The sequence below is a fragment of the Erpetoichthys calabaricus genome, chromosome 1, assembly GCF_900747795.2.
Source record: "Erpetoichthys calabaricus chromosome 1, fErpCal1.3, whole genome shotgun sequence".
NCBI classification, from domain to species: Eukaryota; Metazoa; Chordata; class Cladistia; order Polypteriformes; family Polypteridae; genus Erpetoichthys; species Erpetoichthys calabaricus.
The window spans coordinates 207,713,468-207,733,448 of NC_041394.2; the positions used below are offsets into that span (position 1 = coordinate 207,713,468).

Genomic DNA, 19,981 nt, shown 5'->3' on the forward strand with positions numbered 1-19,981 from the left:
AAAACCCCTGAAAAACATTGACAGACTACCTTCACATTCCTCCTTACCTTTCTGGCGGCTCTGTCGCGTAATATGCCTCTCATGCGGTACTCCGCTTACTTAAAAAGCCTGTACAGGCTTCTATCAGTTTATTAAATTGATCGTTTGCTTCTCCTTCTTTTTCTCAAATATTCTCTGCTCCTGGCGGAACTGTTATCGCTGACTTGTCATGGAGCACGTTTAAACTATTGAAAAGAGACAAATGTTTGTTTGCAGTGCTTTGAATAAAGTTCCTTTTTTTCTACAACCTCCTGTGTCTCTGTGCAAATCTGTGACCCAAGCATGACAATAAATATATATGTAATATATATATATATGTAATATATATATATATATATATATATATATATATATATATATATACACACAGTTGTGTGGATTTTTGTCAATGTCATATATTGTACAGATATCTTCATATTTATGGCATCCCAGCTGAGGTGAAACAGAAATCCTTTATACAGTCTACAATAGACACCAATATGGACATAAGGAACATAAGGATAATGTAGAGACTCAACAATAACAGGAAGCAGGCATGAACTCAGGAAACTGAATCTGGGAGGCAGGTACACAAACCACTGTGCCACTCTGTCTTCAGTTCTTACCAGCAGACATATTTTTCAATTTTTTAGGATCAAGAAAACCATTCAGCCTGTCAGTTTACATTCATCTAGAAAAATTATTAAATTGTAAAATAAATTTTATACCTAACATTTTATTTCACAAAATGAAGAAATCATTACTTATTAAGTTACAAAACATGTCCTTTTTCACTCCTATCTCATCAATGTTAATGTGAATGGCTACAAGTTAGACTTAATACAGAGCCTTAATTTGACTTCCTTTAATTATTTTTCCTTCTATTTCAAATAGCTAGAAGCTTGTTTCTGGTACATACTGACTGTTACAAGATAAAGTGTGCAGAATATTAAATGACAGATGTTCCAACATTTTTCTCATTTTTTTCTTTCTTTTACGTAAGTTTTAACATGTCAACGACTTTTCCAATAACTGGCTGCAGCTAGGAATATTGCAAAAATATGACTGCCATCTTTTGAGGGAAACATCTCAATTTACTATGCTGATGAGATTAGGTATAAGTATGAAAAATGTTAGGTCACAGAAGAAGCCCACAGACTTCATCTTCCCTCTTTTTGATCCATACCATACAATACCAGTGCAACAGTAATTTTCCCTGGTATCTTAAAAGTATCCAAAACTTTATACTCAGGTTGCTAACATTTTGCTTTTAATATTTTTCCCACACTCCCAGAAGTCAAATTTAAATAATGACTTCTTTTTCAGTCAATTTAATTGGCCCTTTTACCATGGGATATATAGTATATGGAGTGTCATTGTTAGCCACTGTATTTGACATGTCAATACTAATAACGGTATCCACAAAATCCTTCTGTGGGAAAAAGATTTGCACTTGACTGTGTTACACGCTAATTATTCAGCTCTCAGAGATCACTAACCCATTAATGCAGAACATTTTTCTCATGGATTATTAACTCCATCATACCACTCATGTGTTCATATACTGTGAACAATCAAGCTTAAAATTTCACTTAATTTTGTGGGGAGTGGGTGGCAAAACAAATTATGATGTAGAATATTTAGAAAATATAATTTAGGTATTCAAACTGTAGTGTTCATCCTTATTTGTAAAACATAAATGCATTCCTTTGAAGATATAAATGCATACTAAAAAAAAACAGAAAAAATTAAAACAAGCACTATTATTGGGCATGAAAATAACAAGTTAGCAGGTCAATGAGATAATGAAAAGTTATTTTACCCTGAAATGTTAGAATGACAGTTAGCATAGCAGCTTAGTATGCACCATATCTTGAGTTTAAATTAGTGATCTTTAAATATATTGTTACAGGAAATGGGTATATTTCCAGCAGCTTGATTTCTTGGAAAGTTCCCATTAAAAAAAAAAAAAACACAATACTTTCTACTTAGAGTTAATTTAAAACACAAATGCACTCCCACATACACACCCCAGATGAGGATAAACTATAAAGGAATTGTAGCTGTACTTATCCTCTTCCAGAGTCTGTCACTATTCAATTATTTAAGACAGAAATATTTAATCTGCAACCTGGCATTTGTAAAAAGGCACAATTACATGTTTGGACTTTTATCAACATTTCCTTGTAGAGAGATACTGCCATCTTTAGGCAATATATGAAATGAAATCCAGGCAAAAGTCTGCATTTAAATCACTACCATGACAACAAAAATGACATGTTTCCACATGAAAAACATATATTGTATTTTTTTGCTAGTACAAAGTGAATTTTACTTTTTTTTACAAACTTCAAGATGGGAGCCTATTTCTAGTAATGAAAAGGAAAAAAAAAACTAAAAGCTATAGACTCACAGAGCAGCAAATTCCATTAACAAACATCAAGACTTCATGATAAAGGAATATTTTTTACTTGTATAGGCAAGGATACTTCAATACTTTTTGGTGTATGAAAAAACAGTGAATGACAACTACCAAATGCATATAACAGGGTTCAGCGTATTTTTCTTATTGAACTGTCAGTCATATACATTCTTACAAGAATCCCAAAGACTGGTGTTATGACAAATGCTTAATGATACAGCTATTTTTAACTAAGGTTTTTGCTTTTTGAAAACTCAAAAAAAAATTTCTGAATAATGAAAATTATGTGATATGTCTAGACTTCGATTTTTTCAGTATATTATATATATAGTTTGTCCCAAGTAAGACAGACCATAAAAATTTTCAATGTAGCCCAGTACTCTGTTTCAGGTTCTAGCATCTTCCAGATTATCCTGGCATTCTCTGCATTCACAGACACCCAAACATGCAAATTCAGCAGCAAAAAGTTATATAAGTTAGCATACATGTGAAAAAAATAACATATAATCTCATAATACACTTGTAACGTATTGGAAAGGAGATTAAAAAAAGATGAAAGGGGGAACTTTTACATGGTATCTACTGTAGTTGTTTATTGCAAGATATACCACAAATATTAAAATGATTCCACTAAAGAAGAGTAACAAATAAGTCCAAGTATTACCTTGATATTTTTAATTGTACATTAAGTAAATTATTTTATTAAAGTATGTTTTTTTTTTTATCAAAACCAATAAATGCCCCAGAAGAAATTAAATAGTATTTAATAGTGAAGAGCAAGCAACTCATTTCAAACTGAATTTGAACAAAACCGTAGGACTAAACACTGACATAACAAGGGAGATGTTCATCCCTATCTTGAAGCTTTTCTCTGCATTAATGCCACTTGCATCTGCCTTTAACTGTATATTTATGAAAAGAAGATCTCTAGTGAAAAAAAAATCATAATTCTTTCTTGTCACATGCACACATTATGGTTGCAGTGTTAGCTTGATGCCCAGTTTGCCAATTATGATGACAATCTTGGCACAGGCAATGCTAAAATGTAATGGAAACAGAAACAATACAGTACTCAGCATAATTCATCCATGGCATTTAGAGTGTAAAGATCCTGCTCTGCAAGAGAGGTAAGTTCCCTTGTAGTGTGTTTTTCTGAGGAGTAAATGCAGTAATGTGCACAAAATAAACAGCATGTCACATTTTCAAAAAATGCTCTGTGTTTCATTGCGCTGAGGTGAATGAGTATCATAAAATGCAATTGACTTTACTGGTATGGTGCAGGATACACAATTTATGCAGTTGTGGAAAAAATGCAGATAAACACAAAAGCGCCAAATGGACTTTATGAAGCATTATTCCTTGTTCTCCATCCCAAATAAAACACCTTAAAATTGCATGGGAAATATATTTTTAGCTCACTGCATGAGAAATGAAACCCACTTATTCCTCAACACTACTGCTAAATAATTAGTATTTGATAAAATTATTTTATTAATAACATAAACTGACCTGGATAATATCTGCTTTACATAAGAATGAAGATATTCTTAAATAAAGACTCCATTCTTGTAAAGCTACTGACCATATACAGTATGTTTATACTTGTAAATTATATTTTAAATTTGATAGCATTGTATTACTGATAATCATTCATATACTGTAGCCCCCTGCGGTGGGCTGGTGTCCTGCCCAGGGTATGTTTCCTGCCTTGCGCCCTGTGTTGGCTGGGATTGGCTCCAGCATTCCCTCGTGACCCTGTACTTAGGATATAGCAGGTTGGATAATGGATGGATGGATATTCCTATAGCCTATTGCCATTCCTTTGTTTAGTAATCTGTTTGTTTACTTTACCTACACTATGCCACTGTACCATCCACTGTACTGTTGCCACATTTTTAATGTTTGAATTTTCTAAAATAGTGGGACACACAAATCATTTGAGTGTACTGTAAAGCATAACGGCAATGGACACTAACAGCAATAAAACACTATTTAATCCTATTTTTTCTGGTTAAAAATGTTGGAAAATTAAGAAGGTTTCTAAGTATGGAGGTCACTGAGAAATTCATTCATGGTTTTATTTTTAGTTGAATTGACTACTGCATTAAGATCTCAAGCTGCCAGTCTACTAAAGATTGTAAGGATTAATAAAACAACAGTGGGAGGTCGATCTTTTAGCTGCAGGGCCTCAAAGCTGTGAAATGATTTGCCTTCTTGTATGAAAGATGGCCCTTTGGTCTCAGCTTTTAAATTCAGGCTGAAGACTCACTACTTTAGTCTAGCATGCCCTGCTGATTAGCTGTTCTTATTGCATCTCTTGTACAAAAATATAAGTATCACAATAATTATAAACTGTTACTGACCCTTGTCTGTTCTGTTTCTCTTTTTGGTATCCTGCTGTGGCACTTGGTAACACTGCTATACTGACAAGCTGTTTTCTTATCCATAAGAAAGACATTTGAAATACTTAGCAGCTTTGGAATCCAGGGATAAATCCAAGGATGATGAGATTTTGTCTTCTTATTAAACTGCCCAGTTCACATTTTTATAATACTGTAGTTGGCCGAGATCTCCAGGACCGTAACTGTGTCTGACTTTGACTTTTGACTTTGTCTGTTATATCTGACCATAGACCCCAGATGTCAATTTTCTCCAGGAATACTGCTGACTGGCCTTTTTTTAATTACCTAAAATATAATTAAATTGAACATATACTGTTAAGATCCTTTTAATCGGTTAATCGGTTTGAAATAATTTGTTTTAGTGTGTGTTTAAAGTAATCTGTATATTTATGTGTCTGCATAACATAATTTGTAAAGTTAGTACAGCATTCTAAACCTGCACTCAGAGATAAATGCTACATAAAAATTAAATTTGGCATCGTTGTTCTTATTTGACAAAAAAAAATTCAGCCCATATACATCAATATCAAAAAAATGGCTTTTGACATGTATAATAGTATAATAGCAAGGTTATAGTTTGGTTCAGAAAGAGCAGCACTGTAAGAACTAGCAATGGTGTAGCTGACTTATGCCATAAAATTCTAGTTAAGGAACATTTTCAAAAGGAAGCCAACAGGCAGGATATCGTCCATTTGCACTTAACAAGACCATTACCAATGGAGAAAAAGTCTGAAGCACATCACTGCAGAAAATTCAAATAAAAAGGAATACTGTGAGAAATTCCACAAAATCATAATTCAGTAATGAAGGTGTGGGGCTGAGTCAGTTTATTATGTTTTATTTTAAAAATCTGTTTTTTTAATACTGAAATGTTTTTGTTTTGTATATTATGAATTTTGTTTAATATGAATGCAATCAGTGTACCTTTTATATAATAGTTCCTGTTTGCCTGTTGTAGCAGGGGGGCTTTAATTAATGAAACACCCATAGGACGCACATGTAGCGTACCAGCAGACTCATGGCAAAAGCTGGATGATGCTGTTGCAGGTAAGACGCTTTTCAATACTCTCCGTCTCTCGTGTAAGCTGACAAGATTTGAAATAGTGTACTCTGTCTCAAACTGCATAGAAACATCGCGTCATGTGGTTATTGATGTATCTTGAGGTTCTGTCGTCACTCTTGGTCAGCAGAAATGGATTTTAAAAGTGTGTAATTTGACAGAGATCCAGCCTCATTAGCATATTGTTTGCCTTGTTACAGGAGACTGTCGCAGGGTGTGTTGACTGTGCCCCTTACTGCTTGTCTTATAGGTATGTTGCAATGTTAATTATACTTTGTCCTTCATTGTTATTGTTCATATGCATTTGTTAAATTTGTATGGTTTTGAAAAAGTTAATTTGGATAACAAATAGTATTTATTTTTATGGAACATGTGTATTTTATTTAGAAGGAGATATTTTGCACTTGTTTGACCAGGATTTGATTACTGTTGAAATGTATTTGTTTCATTTGGTGTTAATTTCATTATTTATTTTGTGTAATTTTGTTTTCATTGTATTTATATATATAAAAAAAAAAACTGGATGGCGTTGTTGCAGGAGACTGAGAGAGCGTCTGTCGCTGCGTGTGTTGACTGTGCCCCTTACTGCTTGTTTTTTAGAATAAACGGCAGAATTTGGAAATTATTGTGTCTGTCTTCTTTCAAATCATCAGCAACCATTTTAAAGCTGCTACAGGTGCATACCGTAGCTATGCAGGTTTTTTTTATATATACATTGTCACACATGAGAGTCAGAGGGTTGCCTTCTCGGCTTGTCAAAGATAAATACTGCCACCCCAGGACACCAGGGACAAAATCGCTAACTACCTTGTCTTCTTTTCCACACACAGCTCTGAGAAGACGCACAATGAGGGTAACTGACCCTACCCCTTCCAGTTCACAACCTATGAAAGCAGGGAGCTCCTGGAAGGAGGGGTTTCATTTTGGACATGAGCAACCCACAAGACAGAGTTCCAACCGTAAAACCTGACCGCATCTCATTACAACTTGGTCTCAGCCAACAGAAAATTGTACTTTTTTGTTAAACTTAGCCCCATCGAGTGCTTGTTACTCTTGCTTCTGCCACACAAAGTAAATGAGATGGCACTCAAACATTGTGTTTGGGCTCCTGTGTTTCTATCTGTCAAGGACAACATAGATTTATATAATTTTTTTTCACCTCTGTGTGTATATAAATACACTCATTGGCCACTTTATTAAGTACAACTTGCTAATACTGGGTTGGACCTCCTTTTGCCTTCTGTACTGCCATAATTCTTCATGGCATAGAGTCAAGAAATCCTTAGGGATTTTGGTCCATATTAACATGAGAGCATCACATATTTGCTGCAGATTTGTTGGCTGAACATCCATGATGCAAATCTCCCATTCCACCACATCCCAAAAGTGCTGTACTGGATTGAGATCTGGTGACTGTGGAGGCCATATGAGTACACTGATCTGATTACCATGATCAAGAAACCAATTTGAGATGATTTGAGCTTTGTGATATGGCGTGTTATTCTGCTGGAAGTAGACATCAGAAGATGGGTATACTGTGGTCATAAAGGGATGGACATGGGACAGTAACAATACTCAGGTAGGCTGTGGCATTTAAACAATGCTCAGATGATACTAATGGGCCCAAAATGTGAAGAGAAAATATCCCACACACCATTACACCACCACCACTAGCGTGAACTATTGATACAAGTCAGGAAGGATCCATGCTTTCATGTTGTTGATGCCAAATTCTGACCCTACCATCCCAATGTAGCAATAGCAGAAATTGAGACTCATCAGACCAGGCAACATTTTTCCAGTCTTCTATTGTCCATGTTTTGTTAAGTCTGTAATAATTGTTGTCTCAGTTGCCTGTTCTTAGCTGACAGGAGTGGCACCTGGTGCAGTCTCCTGCTGCTATAGCCAATCTGTTTCAAAGTTTGATGTGTTGTGTGTTCAGAGATGCTCTTCTGCATACCTTGGTTGTGACGTGTGGTAATTTGAGTTGCCTTTTTATCAGCTCCAACCAGTCTGGCCTTCTCCTCTGACCTCTGGCATCATCAAGGCATTTCTGCACAGTTAACTGCCACTCACTGGATATTTTCCCTTTTTCAGACCATTTTCTATAAACCCTAGAGATGGCTGTGTGTGTGTGTGTGTGCTGCCATGTGATTGGCCAATTAGATATTTGTGTTAACAAGCAGTTGAACAGTTGTACCTAATAAAGTGGCCAAGGAGCACCCCAAAGAGGAGTGATGGCCTTTCAGCTTTGCCCCAACTCTGCTGGTCACCCCACTACAAAAAAAATAATGCAATCGGAAGTCGCCATTCATTCCAAGAACCATGACTGTTGGAGTCAGACTGCCCACAGAAGCACCACTAAGACAATCAAAAAGATCAAGTTATATAGATATTTATATATTCAGTACTCATACACCAGAGGCAAATACTTTTCTTTTATATACTTAATTGTCACTTTGCAATATTCAACAGCCAAAGCCAAATAAATACAGTGAAAATACAATCACAATTACAGTTTTTCATAGTGAAAAACAGGTAATATCATGCATTCTTTATGTTAATTAAAATAAACATTTAAAATTACCAACAAATCTTAGTAATCCATGAAGCAGTCAAGGAAAGAGAAAGACTGTAGCAGGGATTTAAACATTTTTATACTTTCAGTTTAAACTCAGCAAATTGTCTTTTTATTGCCCCAACAAAAGGTAAAACTTTCCACAGCATATGCTCTTCACCACTATTCAGAATAATATTAACTAAAGCAAAAAAAAAAAATAGATAGCATTTAACATTGCATGACAGGAAACAAATAAACACTGAAAAATATGATCAATCCTGCATAAGGTAAAGATTTGAAATACAATAATTTAAACAATACTTGAAATATCAGCAGATGCTACCATTTACATTAGGTTACTGGACCTGCTGTGCTTCAAAAAAGCCATACTATTTTACAAAAATAAAAAATCCTTTCCTTTACCTGCTAGCTCATGCATCTAATAAAAGTGGATTATGGGAACAGGTCTACTCCAACTGGAAATTATGTGCATGACAAGATTAGAAATCCCACACAATTGCACACAAAATGCAGGAGTACATTGAAAATCTGAAGGGGGTCTGTCACCTGTTGCGCTTCAGAAAATTGAAAAATCTCCTTCAAAACAAGATATGAAAACTGAAAGCAGTGAGTGATGCCACATTTAATATGAATTTGTTTCATCCATTTTAACTTCCTGAAAGCTTTCTTTCATTTGATTTTTGCTCTGGAGGCAGGTGCCAGGCCAAAAAAAAGACTCTTACTACTTACATTAGTGACACAACGTCTCCTCGCTGTACTTGATAGTTGCGAACACTCCAGCGATTAAGGAGGACTATGTCAGATGTCCGTCTTCCCTCCGGGTTCAAGGAAGGCTTAACATGAAAAAAACAGAATAACATTAAAATAGTGCTCCTCCGTTTATAACTTGCCTGCTTACAATAGCAGTGTTATTCAAGTTTTAGGTGAACAAACTGTAGATATAGCAGCAGATCATTAAAAATTTCTTTCCTTTGGACAAAAAAGAATGTGTGAATATTATTACTATTACTCAACGTTTCAACCAGTCTCAACAGATTATTAACAAGATTATTTCTAATTCTCCTTTTCTGTCAATGATTTAAATGATGAATCAAATTTTCACATTACATTATCAACTGTAAATGAGCTAAGTATGACTAATTTCAGTACATTTTATATATATAAACATATGTACACATTCATAATAAAATATTATTAGCATAAATTAACACAAAGCACACATTGATTACTGTCTCCTACTGTATGTGCAGTAAATGTAAAAATATTTTCTTTTCCCCTCCATTTTTCCCTATAATTCTAATACTGCACTCACTAACAGATTTAACCATCAAACCTTCATTCAAGTAGACAAACTATATTTTGTGACTGATGCAGAGCACAACATGTCAGCTGATTGAGAGTTGACCCTAAGTTTGGAGGTGACTCTCATTAGCTCCTGACTACATGCATTAAAGAATGGCTGATAACTTCCCAGAGCCAGAATTGCTGCTGTAAGGCAGCCACAGGCTGGACAGATGCCCTTGGAGCATTCCAGTTTAAAAGTGAAGTGTTTCAGCGAATGCACACGGTAAGGCCAGAAGCAGCATTTAGATTCTCCACACATGCTTCTCAGCAAAATCGCAGCACTCAAAGGGCAACATTGCCAATGTGTAATAAGCATTCAGAGCAGTAGCACAGAGAAATTTTGCAGTAGAACTGCAAAATAGATAAAGGGGACTTGAACTAGAGTAGCGTTATGGCATCATATTTCTATCATCTAACAGCTTTCAAGGTTTGTAAGATGTAAAACGTAAAGTCCCTCATACTCTTTCTTCTCCTAAAAATGCTGACCTCTTGATAAAACAGGCATGGATATAAAATGACAATCTGTCATTTTGTCCACTTCATAGTACAGCAGGCACCAGATGACATCTCCATGGCTGAAGCAGCCTAACCTCATTACACAGTCCAGTCCCTTGGAAAACCTTATTTTTTTAGCAGTTGAGAAGTACTGCAAGGCCTTTCAGACAGTAACTGTATAAGTGAGGCATGGCTGCAGAGATATCAATACAAAGTATGTGATTCATCCAGCAGAGCAAAATCCACGTCTAGACACTGCAGCAGTGATTTCTAGGTGTTACACCAAGAGGTACTAAACTCAAATGGGTAAGTGTTGTTATTTTTCTTTGCCTAATGGTTTTCTTTCTTTTTCCATAAATTGATAAAAATTAGTTTTATTTTCACATTGCATAAATTATTCCAGAGGTTGACTCATTTCAAAATATTATTCATTCCATAAAGCATTCCACTTATACATATAGTAAATTTTAACTTTAAAATAACTTTCAATTAAAAATAACACTCTGAGACCAGTTTAATTGAATTTAGGATCATGGCAGCAGGTGCCTATCCTGACAGCACTGGACACAAAGCAGGGACTAAGTCATGGAACCAGACCATTGCAAGACTTACTAACATAAACTTGCACGGTTTCACAGATGGCTCAGTTTAGAATAGGTACAAAACAAGATACCCAGAGAGTACCCAGAAAGAACATGTTGTAAGACCTTAGAGCTGTTAGTCAACAAGAGCCATGCAACCTTGTACTTGTGACCAGCATTACGCTGTGAAACCCTGTGTAGAGGGAATTGGCACCATGCCACTCCTTGTGCTCTTGTAGTTCATGTACCGAATGTATCGATGGTGAGAACAGAGAGACACAGACACAAAATTACAAAAATGAAAGAAAACAAGTGTTCTTTATTTACAAGAGCTGCAAACAAAAATGCTGAAAAAAAATTTCAAATCAAAATATTGTGGTGTCATTAAATAAAAACCCAGTCCCACAAACCCACACACACAGCAAAAATGAAAAAAATAAAAAAAGCAAATATTTACAAAAATACTGTTCTTTCTTCAATTGCCACTCAAATCAGAAAAGGAAAAGAAAAAGAAAAACAACTATAAGCTTTTATTCAAAAATAAAAAGTCCTGAAGGTAAGTCGGACACCCAACCCGGACAAAAGATGACCTGTACAGTAGTGTCCATTCTTCCATTTTATAGGTCTGAGAGAGATTGGGGAGCCCAATCCCAGTCAACACCCTCTCATTCCCCAATAAGTGAGCATGTAGTGACGCTGCTCGTGCTATGCTGCGCCCTCATCCAGGAACTCTCCTATTTACTGAGGCAATAGTGATGTGCAAAACAATTCTTTTTATTTATTCAATTCATTTCGTTGAGTTCACTAAAATGATCTGAATCTTTGAATCACTGATTCATCCACTACAAAAACAACAAGCTATATTCTAGTTTAAAATCTAGAATAGTATCATAACAGTGTAACATCTTTAACCACCAAACAATATAAAAAGCAAGCAACAAAATAGGCAATTTATACATAATAATAATACAGTTATCCCTCACTATATCGCGCTTCGCCTTTCGCGGCTTCACTCTATCGCGGATTTTATATGTAAGCATATTTAAATATATATCGCAGATTTTTGCTGGTTCGCGGATTTCTGCGGACAATGGGTCTTTTAATTTCTGGTACATGCTTCCTCAGTTGGTTTGCCCAGTTGATTTCATACAAGGGACGCTATTGGCAGATGGCTGAGAAGCTACCCAACTTACTTTTCTCTCTCTCTCTTTTGCTCTGACATTCTCTGATCCTGACGTAGGGGGATTGAGCAGGGGGGCTGTTCGCACACCTAGACGATACGGACGCTTGTCTAACCATTAGGTCAGATTATCTCGGGACATAACGTGAGCTACCACAGCTATGCTGATGACACACAGCTGTATTTATCAATAGCACCTGATGACCCCAAATCTCTTGATTCGCTAACACAATGTCTAACCTGTATCTCAGAATGGATGAATAGTAACTTTCTCAAATTAAATAAAGAAAAAACCGAAATCTTAGTGATTGGCAATAATGGATACAATGAGGCTATTAGAAATAAACTGGATGCATTAGGATTAAAAGTCAAATCGGAGGTAAAAAGCTTAGGGGTAACCGTTGATTGTAATCTGAATTTTAAATCGCATATTAATAAAATCACTAGGACAGCATTTTTTCACCTAAGGAACATAACAAAAGTTAGACCTCTTATATCATCGAAAGATGCAGAGAAATTAGTTCATGCGTTTGTCTTTAGTCGGCTAGATTACTGTAATGCACTCCTCTCAGGACTACCCAAAAAAGACATCAATCGTTTGCAGTTAGTGCAGAATGCAGCTGCTAGAATCCTTACCAGGAAAAGAAAATCCGAACACATTTCTCCAGTTTTGATGTCACTACACTGGTTACCTGTGTCATTCAGAATTGACTTTAAAATTCTGCTTATGGTTTATAAAGCTTTAAATAATCTCGCCCCGTCTTATATATCGGAATGTCTGACACCTTATATTCCAAATCGCAACCTCAGATCCTCAACTGAGTGTCTCCTTAGAATTCCAAGAGCAAAACTTAAAAGAAGTGGTGAGGCGGCCTTCTGCTGTTATGCACCTAAAATCTGGAATAGCCTGCCAATAGGAATTCGCCAGGCTACTACAGTGGAGCACTTTAAAAAACTACTGAAAACACATTACTTTAACATGGCCTTCTCATAACTTCACTGTAATTTAATCCTGACACTCTGTATATCCAATTCATTATAATAACTATTCATTCAAAATTTGTACTAACCCCTACTCTCTCTTCTGTTTTCTTTTCCGGTGTCCTATTGGTGGTGGCTTGTGCCACCACCATCTACCCAAAGCACCATGATGTTCCAACAATGATGGATGGATTAAAAGCCAGAAGTCTGTATAACCATCAGCATCAAGTGACTCCGTGAGAACCCTAACTACAAAGAGGACTATTTCATTTATGTTAGGTAGAATGCCCAAAGGGGACTGGGCGGTCTCGTGGCCTGGAACCCCTACAGATTTTATTTTTTTCTCCAGCCTTCTGGAGTTTTTTTTTGTTTTTTCTGTCCACCCTGGCCATCGGACCTTACTCCTTTCTATGTTAACTAATGTTGTCTTATTTTAATTTCTTATTTGTCTTTTATTCTTCTTTTCTTCATTATGTAAAGCACTTTGAGCTACTTTTTGTATGAAAATGTGCTATATAAATAAATGTTGTTGTTGTTGTTGTAAAAATGCTGAAAGATTATCTTCACGTTGCTCCCTTCAGTGCCGCTGCTTCGTGAAGTGACATGCTGCACGGTGCTTCACATACTTAAAAGCACGAAGGGCACGTATTGATTTTTGCTTGTTTGTTTTTCTCTGTCTCTCTCTCTCTCTGACATTCTCTGCTCCTGACGGAGGGGGTGTGAGCTGCTGCCTTCATTGCAACTGCTTTGTGCCGCAGTGCTTCGCATACTTAAAAACCAAACAGCCCTATTGATTTGTTTGCTTTTCTCTCTCTCTCTGACATTATCTGCTCCTGACGCGCACTCCTTTGAAGAGGAAGATATGTTTGCATTCTTTTAATTGTGAGACGGAACTGTCATCTCTGTCTTGTCATGGAGCACAGTTTAAACTTTTGAAAAAGAGACAAATGTTTGTTTGCAGTGTTTGAATAAAGTTCCTGTCTCTCTACAACTTCCTGTGTTTCTGTGCAAACCTGTGACCCAAGCATGACAATATAAAAATAACCAAATAAACATATGGTTTCTACTTCGCAGATTTTCAGCTTTCGCGGGGGGTTCTGGAACGCAACCCCCGCGATGGAGGAGGGATTACTGTAATACTCAACAATGCTTTCAACAATAAATTTAAAAAAATTGTACAAATTGAACCTTAGAATAGTGCACAAATCACAATAAAACTTTGAGAAAATTGAAATAAGACTAAAAGTTATTTTCAGTTTTGGATTAATCTCCCACAATTTCCTTCTTTTATATCCTGTCCCTTCTGGTGCAGTCTCCTATACATACAGTATATCATCAGTGAACTGAACTGCGATTCAATGTACCGAGAGTCTCTTCTCTGCAGTTCAGCACACAAACCGATTCTTTCGGTGAACGAGTTTAGTCTACTGTACTGCGAGTACATTTTTTGCAGTTCATTCCTCATTTCAGTACATGAAATGATTCTTTCAGTGAATTAGTTCAGCAGTTCATTCCTTGGTTCAGTGCAATTCAGTCCAATTCTTGCAATGCTACATAAATCAGGCATGCATGCAATGGACACGCAAAATCTGAACCGCTGAGAAGTCTCCTCCAGTGATATGACGTACCTCCTCCTCCCTCAAGGTAAGTGTGCCCATTTTCTCAATAACTATTTAAATAAAAACCCAGGTAAGGCTATAAATAGCTATACAACTACAGTATATTGTGGCAAGTGTTTTTCACTTTCAGTGGTGCGATTCACCACATATGTGGAATACCAACACAACTGCATTTTGCTGATCTTCGTACAACACAAAAATTGTTATTTTATCATGCAGGTCAAGATAACTGCTTGTGGTAAGCCAGTTCACCAACCTGCCACAGACCAGCATCCCTCCTCATTAGTTAAGAACACAAAAGTCAGAAACAGAAGCATCTAGTAGTGGCCTCCTGCAATGTGAACACTTCTGGAATCAGCAATTTCAATCACTTTTTTCTATCAATTGTCATACATTTCAGCTCTGAGACCAATGAAAATACTAAAGTCTGCATGAAGATCCTATTTATACTTTTTCCCCTAAATGTGTTGTCTCTCTTTTTCAAATACTTTAAAGGCTTGTCAAAGGATACACTTCCTTTCCCTGCTGGTCTGCTGTCACTCCAGTATCTAGCCCTAAGCAGCCTGTGAAGCACTCATACACAGCTGCCTTCTACTCCTGTCTGTTGTTTGCAACATTCCTTTCTCACCAACACAGTGATGGACAATGAACGATTCATAATACCATATCAAGTGTTAAAGATTTATATTCTGGGAGCCAAGGTTATTATAGTTTTGCCTTTTTATATTAGTTTTTATTTCTATATTTTTTCTGACCTTACTTGGAAATTCAGTTTAGTTTTAGTTTTCCTTCATTGTGTATTTTTAGTTTTAGTTTAGTTTTTATTTCACAAAGACATTTCTATTTTATTTATACATATATATATATATTAGTTTCAGTTTTAGTTTTAGTAATTATGGCATGGAGCACCTACAGAGTTAGTTTTGTGTCACAATCAGACAGAACTGTACACTTAACAGATTTGGATACGAGTTTAATGTTAGTGGAAGCTTACTACACTGCCTGGTTTACTATCTGGTTTTGTTTTTGTCTGATAAAAACAAGCATAATCAAAACTAGACACTGAATATGATCAATTTTACACAATTTTATAAATATTTTCTCATGAAAATACGAAGAACAGGGCTCTTAGACTTGAATGAGTGTGCAGATCCCACCTAGCTGTATTGAGGGAAACAAAGAACAACAAGCATGTAGTGTCAAGGTTAGGGGCAGTGAGTCTTGAATAGACCACCATAAAGGACAGTAAACCCATAATGAGCAGAACAAGAGCAGGTAATAGGCGTACGGACAGGCATTAAACAACAGAGACAGCGTCTGAGATTAAGAACAATATATACATTATCTAAACCTGTTTATCCAGAGTAGGATTGCAGGAAACCTGGAGCCTACTGCAGCAGGTTTGGGTGCAAGGCAAGAAAAATCCCTGGTATGCAATATGTATGATAAGGCTGATGTTAAGAACAAAAAGAATATGATATTTCAACTATCTATTTTGAAAGAGAGAGAGAGAAAAACATTGAAAAAAGGAGACAAATATTTTAAAATATAATTCTGCTAATGGATTACTTTCACAATATCAGGTATTTTGAGTTGTGAATATGAACTAAAAAAGATAAATTAATAAATATGGAATAAATACAAAAACCCATGTTTAGTTTTTCATCACTTGTCAGACTCTCTACAGTACCTTTGTTTGTATTGCTTTGTTGTTAAATGATGTTTTTAAAGCAAAAGTGATTGGTCAGCAACAATATGCTGATCTGGTATGATGGCCTAGTCAGTCTCTCGATCAGTGCCATTTTATTTTCAAAAACCGTGAGTGCTCTCCCCTCGACTTTCTTTTATACTCAGATATGGGGATGGTTATTTGAGGAGTAAACTGCAAGACAATGATTATATTTTTATATTATGTACATTACTGCGGTGGGTTGGCACCCTGCCTAGGATTGGTTCCTGCCTTATGCCCTGTGTTGGCTGGGATTGGCTCCAGCAGACCCCCGTGACCCTGTGTTCGGATTCAGCGGGTTGGAAAATGGATGGATGGATTATGTACATTAAGGAACCATCAACAACAAATCAAATTAATAATATATTGAACAATTATTATAAAAGTAAAGTTGAATAAATCGGACTCTGCTGCTGTATAAATGAAAAAAAAAAATCGAGTATGTGTTCAGGTAAAGTACCACTTCCGGGTGATGGATTTGGCCCAAAAGTTAATACGGATGTACAACAGTGGTGTTACAACCACATGCCGAATTTCATCCATCTATCTAGTTGCGTTTTTGAGTTATCATGTTTACACACAGACACACACATACACGCATGCACGTACACACACAATTCCAAAAAACAGTATTGTTGGACACTGGTTAGTCTATAACATCAAGATTCATCAAAATATCGAGGTCAAATTTTTTTCATGATTACTATACTTTCTCTATAATTCGTATATGAGAAAGTAAAAACGATTTCTCCTGTGCGAAGTGGCAGGTGAATTGCTGTCAACAAAAAGCAGACACCTGAGAAATAAACTGAAACGTTACTCACTCGTGATTTTTCTATCCATATGGTAAACGTTTTGTTGACCAGCACATTCTGATTTCAGCTGTTTGAATTACATCTTGATATACAACTAGCACAAAGAAAGGCGGCACATAAATTGCTTTCTATGTCTTACGCTTTACGCACCCGCATTCAGCTTGCTCTGTCACCACAAATGCTATGCTATGCTCCATCACTAGCCAACATTCACTGGATGAATATATGCGGGCAGCTCGTGGTGGATGACTTTCTGTTTTAGAGAAAACTTACAAAGGTTAAAGACTAACAGCAAGAATATTCATTCAAAAATGAAAACTAAAAATATTTTAGTAAATTATTATTTTATTTCAGTTAGTCTTTCCAGCTACTTTAATAGTTTCATTTAGTTTTAGTTTTTCATTTTGGTTTTGTTAATTATTTTATTTCAGTTTATAAAAATGTTTTTCTAATAATAGTTTCAGTTTTGATTTTAGTTTTCGTTAACTATAATTACCTTGCTGGGAGCCCACCATTTTGATTTTCAGACTTTCAAGGTGTCCAAGAGGTTAATTAATGGGCCCTAAACCCCCTCAGCAGGATGCACCATGTTTTACACCTTGCTCTTCATATTAACAGTATAAGTAAATGGCCACTGTCCATGATTTTGGTAAGATGCAGTGAAGTTCTAAAGCTAGATTTGTTATTGGATAATGCTTATGTATTCTTTAGTTTCAGGCTTTGATCTACAGAGTCTATCCCACCAGCAATGAGTGCAAAGGACACAGAAACATATGCAATTACAGACATTTGCTTAGCCCTGTCCAGCACAAAGCCACAAACCTATTTAACAGCAATTCTTTCAAGTGTGAGAAGAAACCCACATAAAATATCTGAGAACCCAAAAATCTGCACATTGGGAATTAAACCTAGTGTTCAAAGCTGTGGAGAATGCAACAGTGTCTAACGATCCACCAAAAAATAAACTGCATATAATGAATAATGTGCCAACTTGCTCCTCTGCCTCTATGGGCATAAATACTATTAAGCCTAAACAGAAGGCCATTCAAGTTGCATGGTGGCACAGTGGTTAGCTCAGCTTCCACACAGTTTATGGAATCTAGGCTCAAGCCCTAGCAGAATCATTGCTTCTCGATTTGACTTATAGTACCTTTTACATTTTTTCTCAGACTTGTGTATTTTTCAGTTTTACACAATACTGTAAATTTACTTTCTTTATAAAGTACCTTGTGATGCTTGATGCTCTGAATGCAGCTCATTTTGTCATGCATCTGGTTCTCCTGGGTACTTTATTTTCCTTCCCCAAGAATAGCAGTTTAAGTTAATTAGCAAATAAATAGTGAATGTGCATGTGTATGCCCACCATCTTGACTGCTTCTGATGAAAGGTGTGACCACAAGGGAGCACCACTGAGTCCCAAACCTCAGACACAATTTCATTCAACACAGCTCTGGGATCAAAAAAAAAGATTATTACGAGGGATGTTCAAAAAGTTTGCACACTTTTTTTTTAACTCTTTTTATTAAGAATTTCAAAAACAAATTACATCACTTTTCTACATAGTCACCTTCCTTTGCAATGCAATTTTCCCATTGTCATATCAACTTTTTAATGCCCAATTACTACTCCTCCCACCTTCACCGTTTCCAATGAATATAACAGTGGTATATAAAACTTTTTGAACGTCCCTCGTATTTGTCACCACCACATTCCAAGTGCAGACAGCCACAAATGCCATAATTATACCAACAAATAAATGACCTTCTTCTGCTTCCACTCCTCCTGGTGAGTTCTGCATGCTACCTACTAACTTTGACTCCTAAAGATAAGTCAGCACAGACTCCCTTTTAAACTGGACCCAGGTGTGTTTCCAGTATCGCAACACTGCCTGTTGGAAACACTTGGAAACACAAGTTGTGTGAAAACCAGGGTGGTCCTCCTTGGCAGCACCTTCTGGCAGCACCCAAGAACCCTGACAGAGTTGCACTTGCGCACTCCAAATCCTATGTAAACTGGGATGACACGAGAGGGATATTGCTACCTATTGTACAGGGGGATGAACTGTTCCTGGTCTCTAGTCCCGATATCCCAGTTAGGACAAGGGGTGTAAGGCATCCCAGCCAGGTTTTGTCTCAAACCACATAGTTCTTCCAAAACATCCCCTCGGCCAGGCAAGATATAACCTTCCATCCTAGCTGAGATGCTTGTCCGTCTTCCTTGGCACTTACAAAGGATATGCTCCAGCCTACTGTGAGACTCATTGTAATGTAAACAAATGATTTTGGACAATTGAAGGATGGGTGAAGAATAGCAGACAATGCAGAAATCGGAAAGGTGTGTCTCAGGTTTAAAGACTTTTCTCATTCTTTGACATACTTTGCATTTTCTGTACCTTAAAGCTTCCTAAGTGTTTAACAAATTGTACATGTTAGGAACATGATGTGGATTATATGACATGGTGTTATGTTATACCCTAAATGTTTGCATGCAATTTTTAAAAAGTTGTACACTCACTGCTCAGTAAGATCCTTTAAGATTGTGGCCACTATTACTTGCTCTATTAAAAAAAAAAACTAATAAGCTACTTTCTCAGCCCCAGTTCTGTAGCACACCTGGCCATCATTTCTTCTATAAAAGCATTTCTAATTTTATGCATTTAGCCAACTTTGAGCAATTTAGAGATCATTTACACTGGAAATGAGGACATCAATGACTGGCAATACTTTAACTGGGTACATTACTGTCTTAAATGAT

At 36.3% G+C, this 19,981-nt stretch overlaps 1 protein-coding gene across 1 annotated transcript in view; it reads right to left on the reverse strand.

Annotated features, from left to right (window-relative positions):
• The window catches only part of immp2l (inner mitochondrial membrane peptidase subunit 2), a 1,592,803-nt gene that overhangs the window by 1,434,065 nt on the left and 138,757 nt on the right, over positions 1-19,981 (reverse strand). The window contains exon 3 of the mRNA XM_028811158.2: positions 9,213-9,316. Coding sequence (XP_028666991.1) covers positions 9,213-9,316 — 104 coding nt within the window. The remainder of the gene's footprint in view (positions 1-9,212; positions 9,317-19,981) is intronic.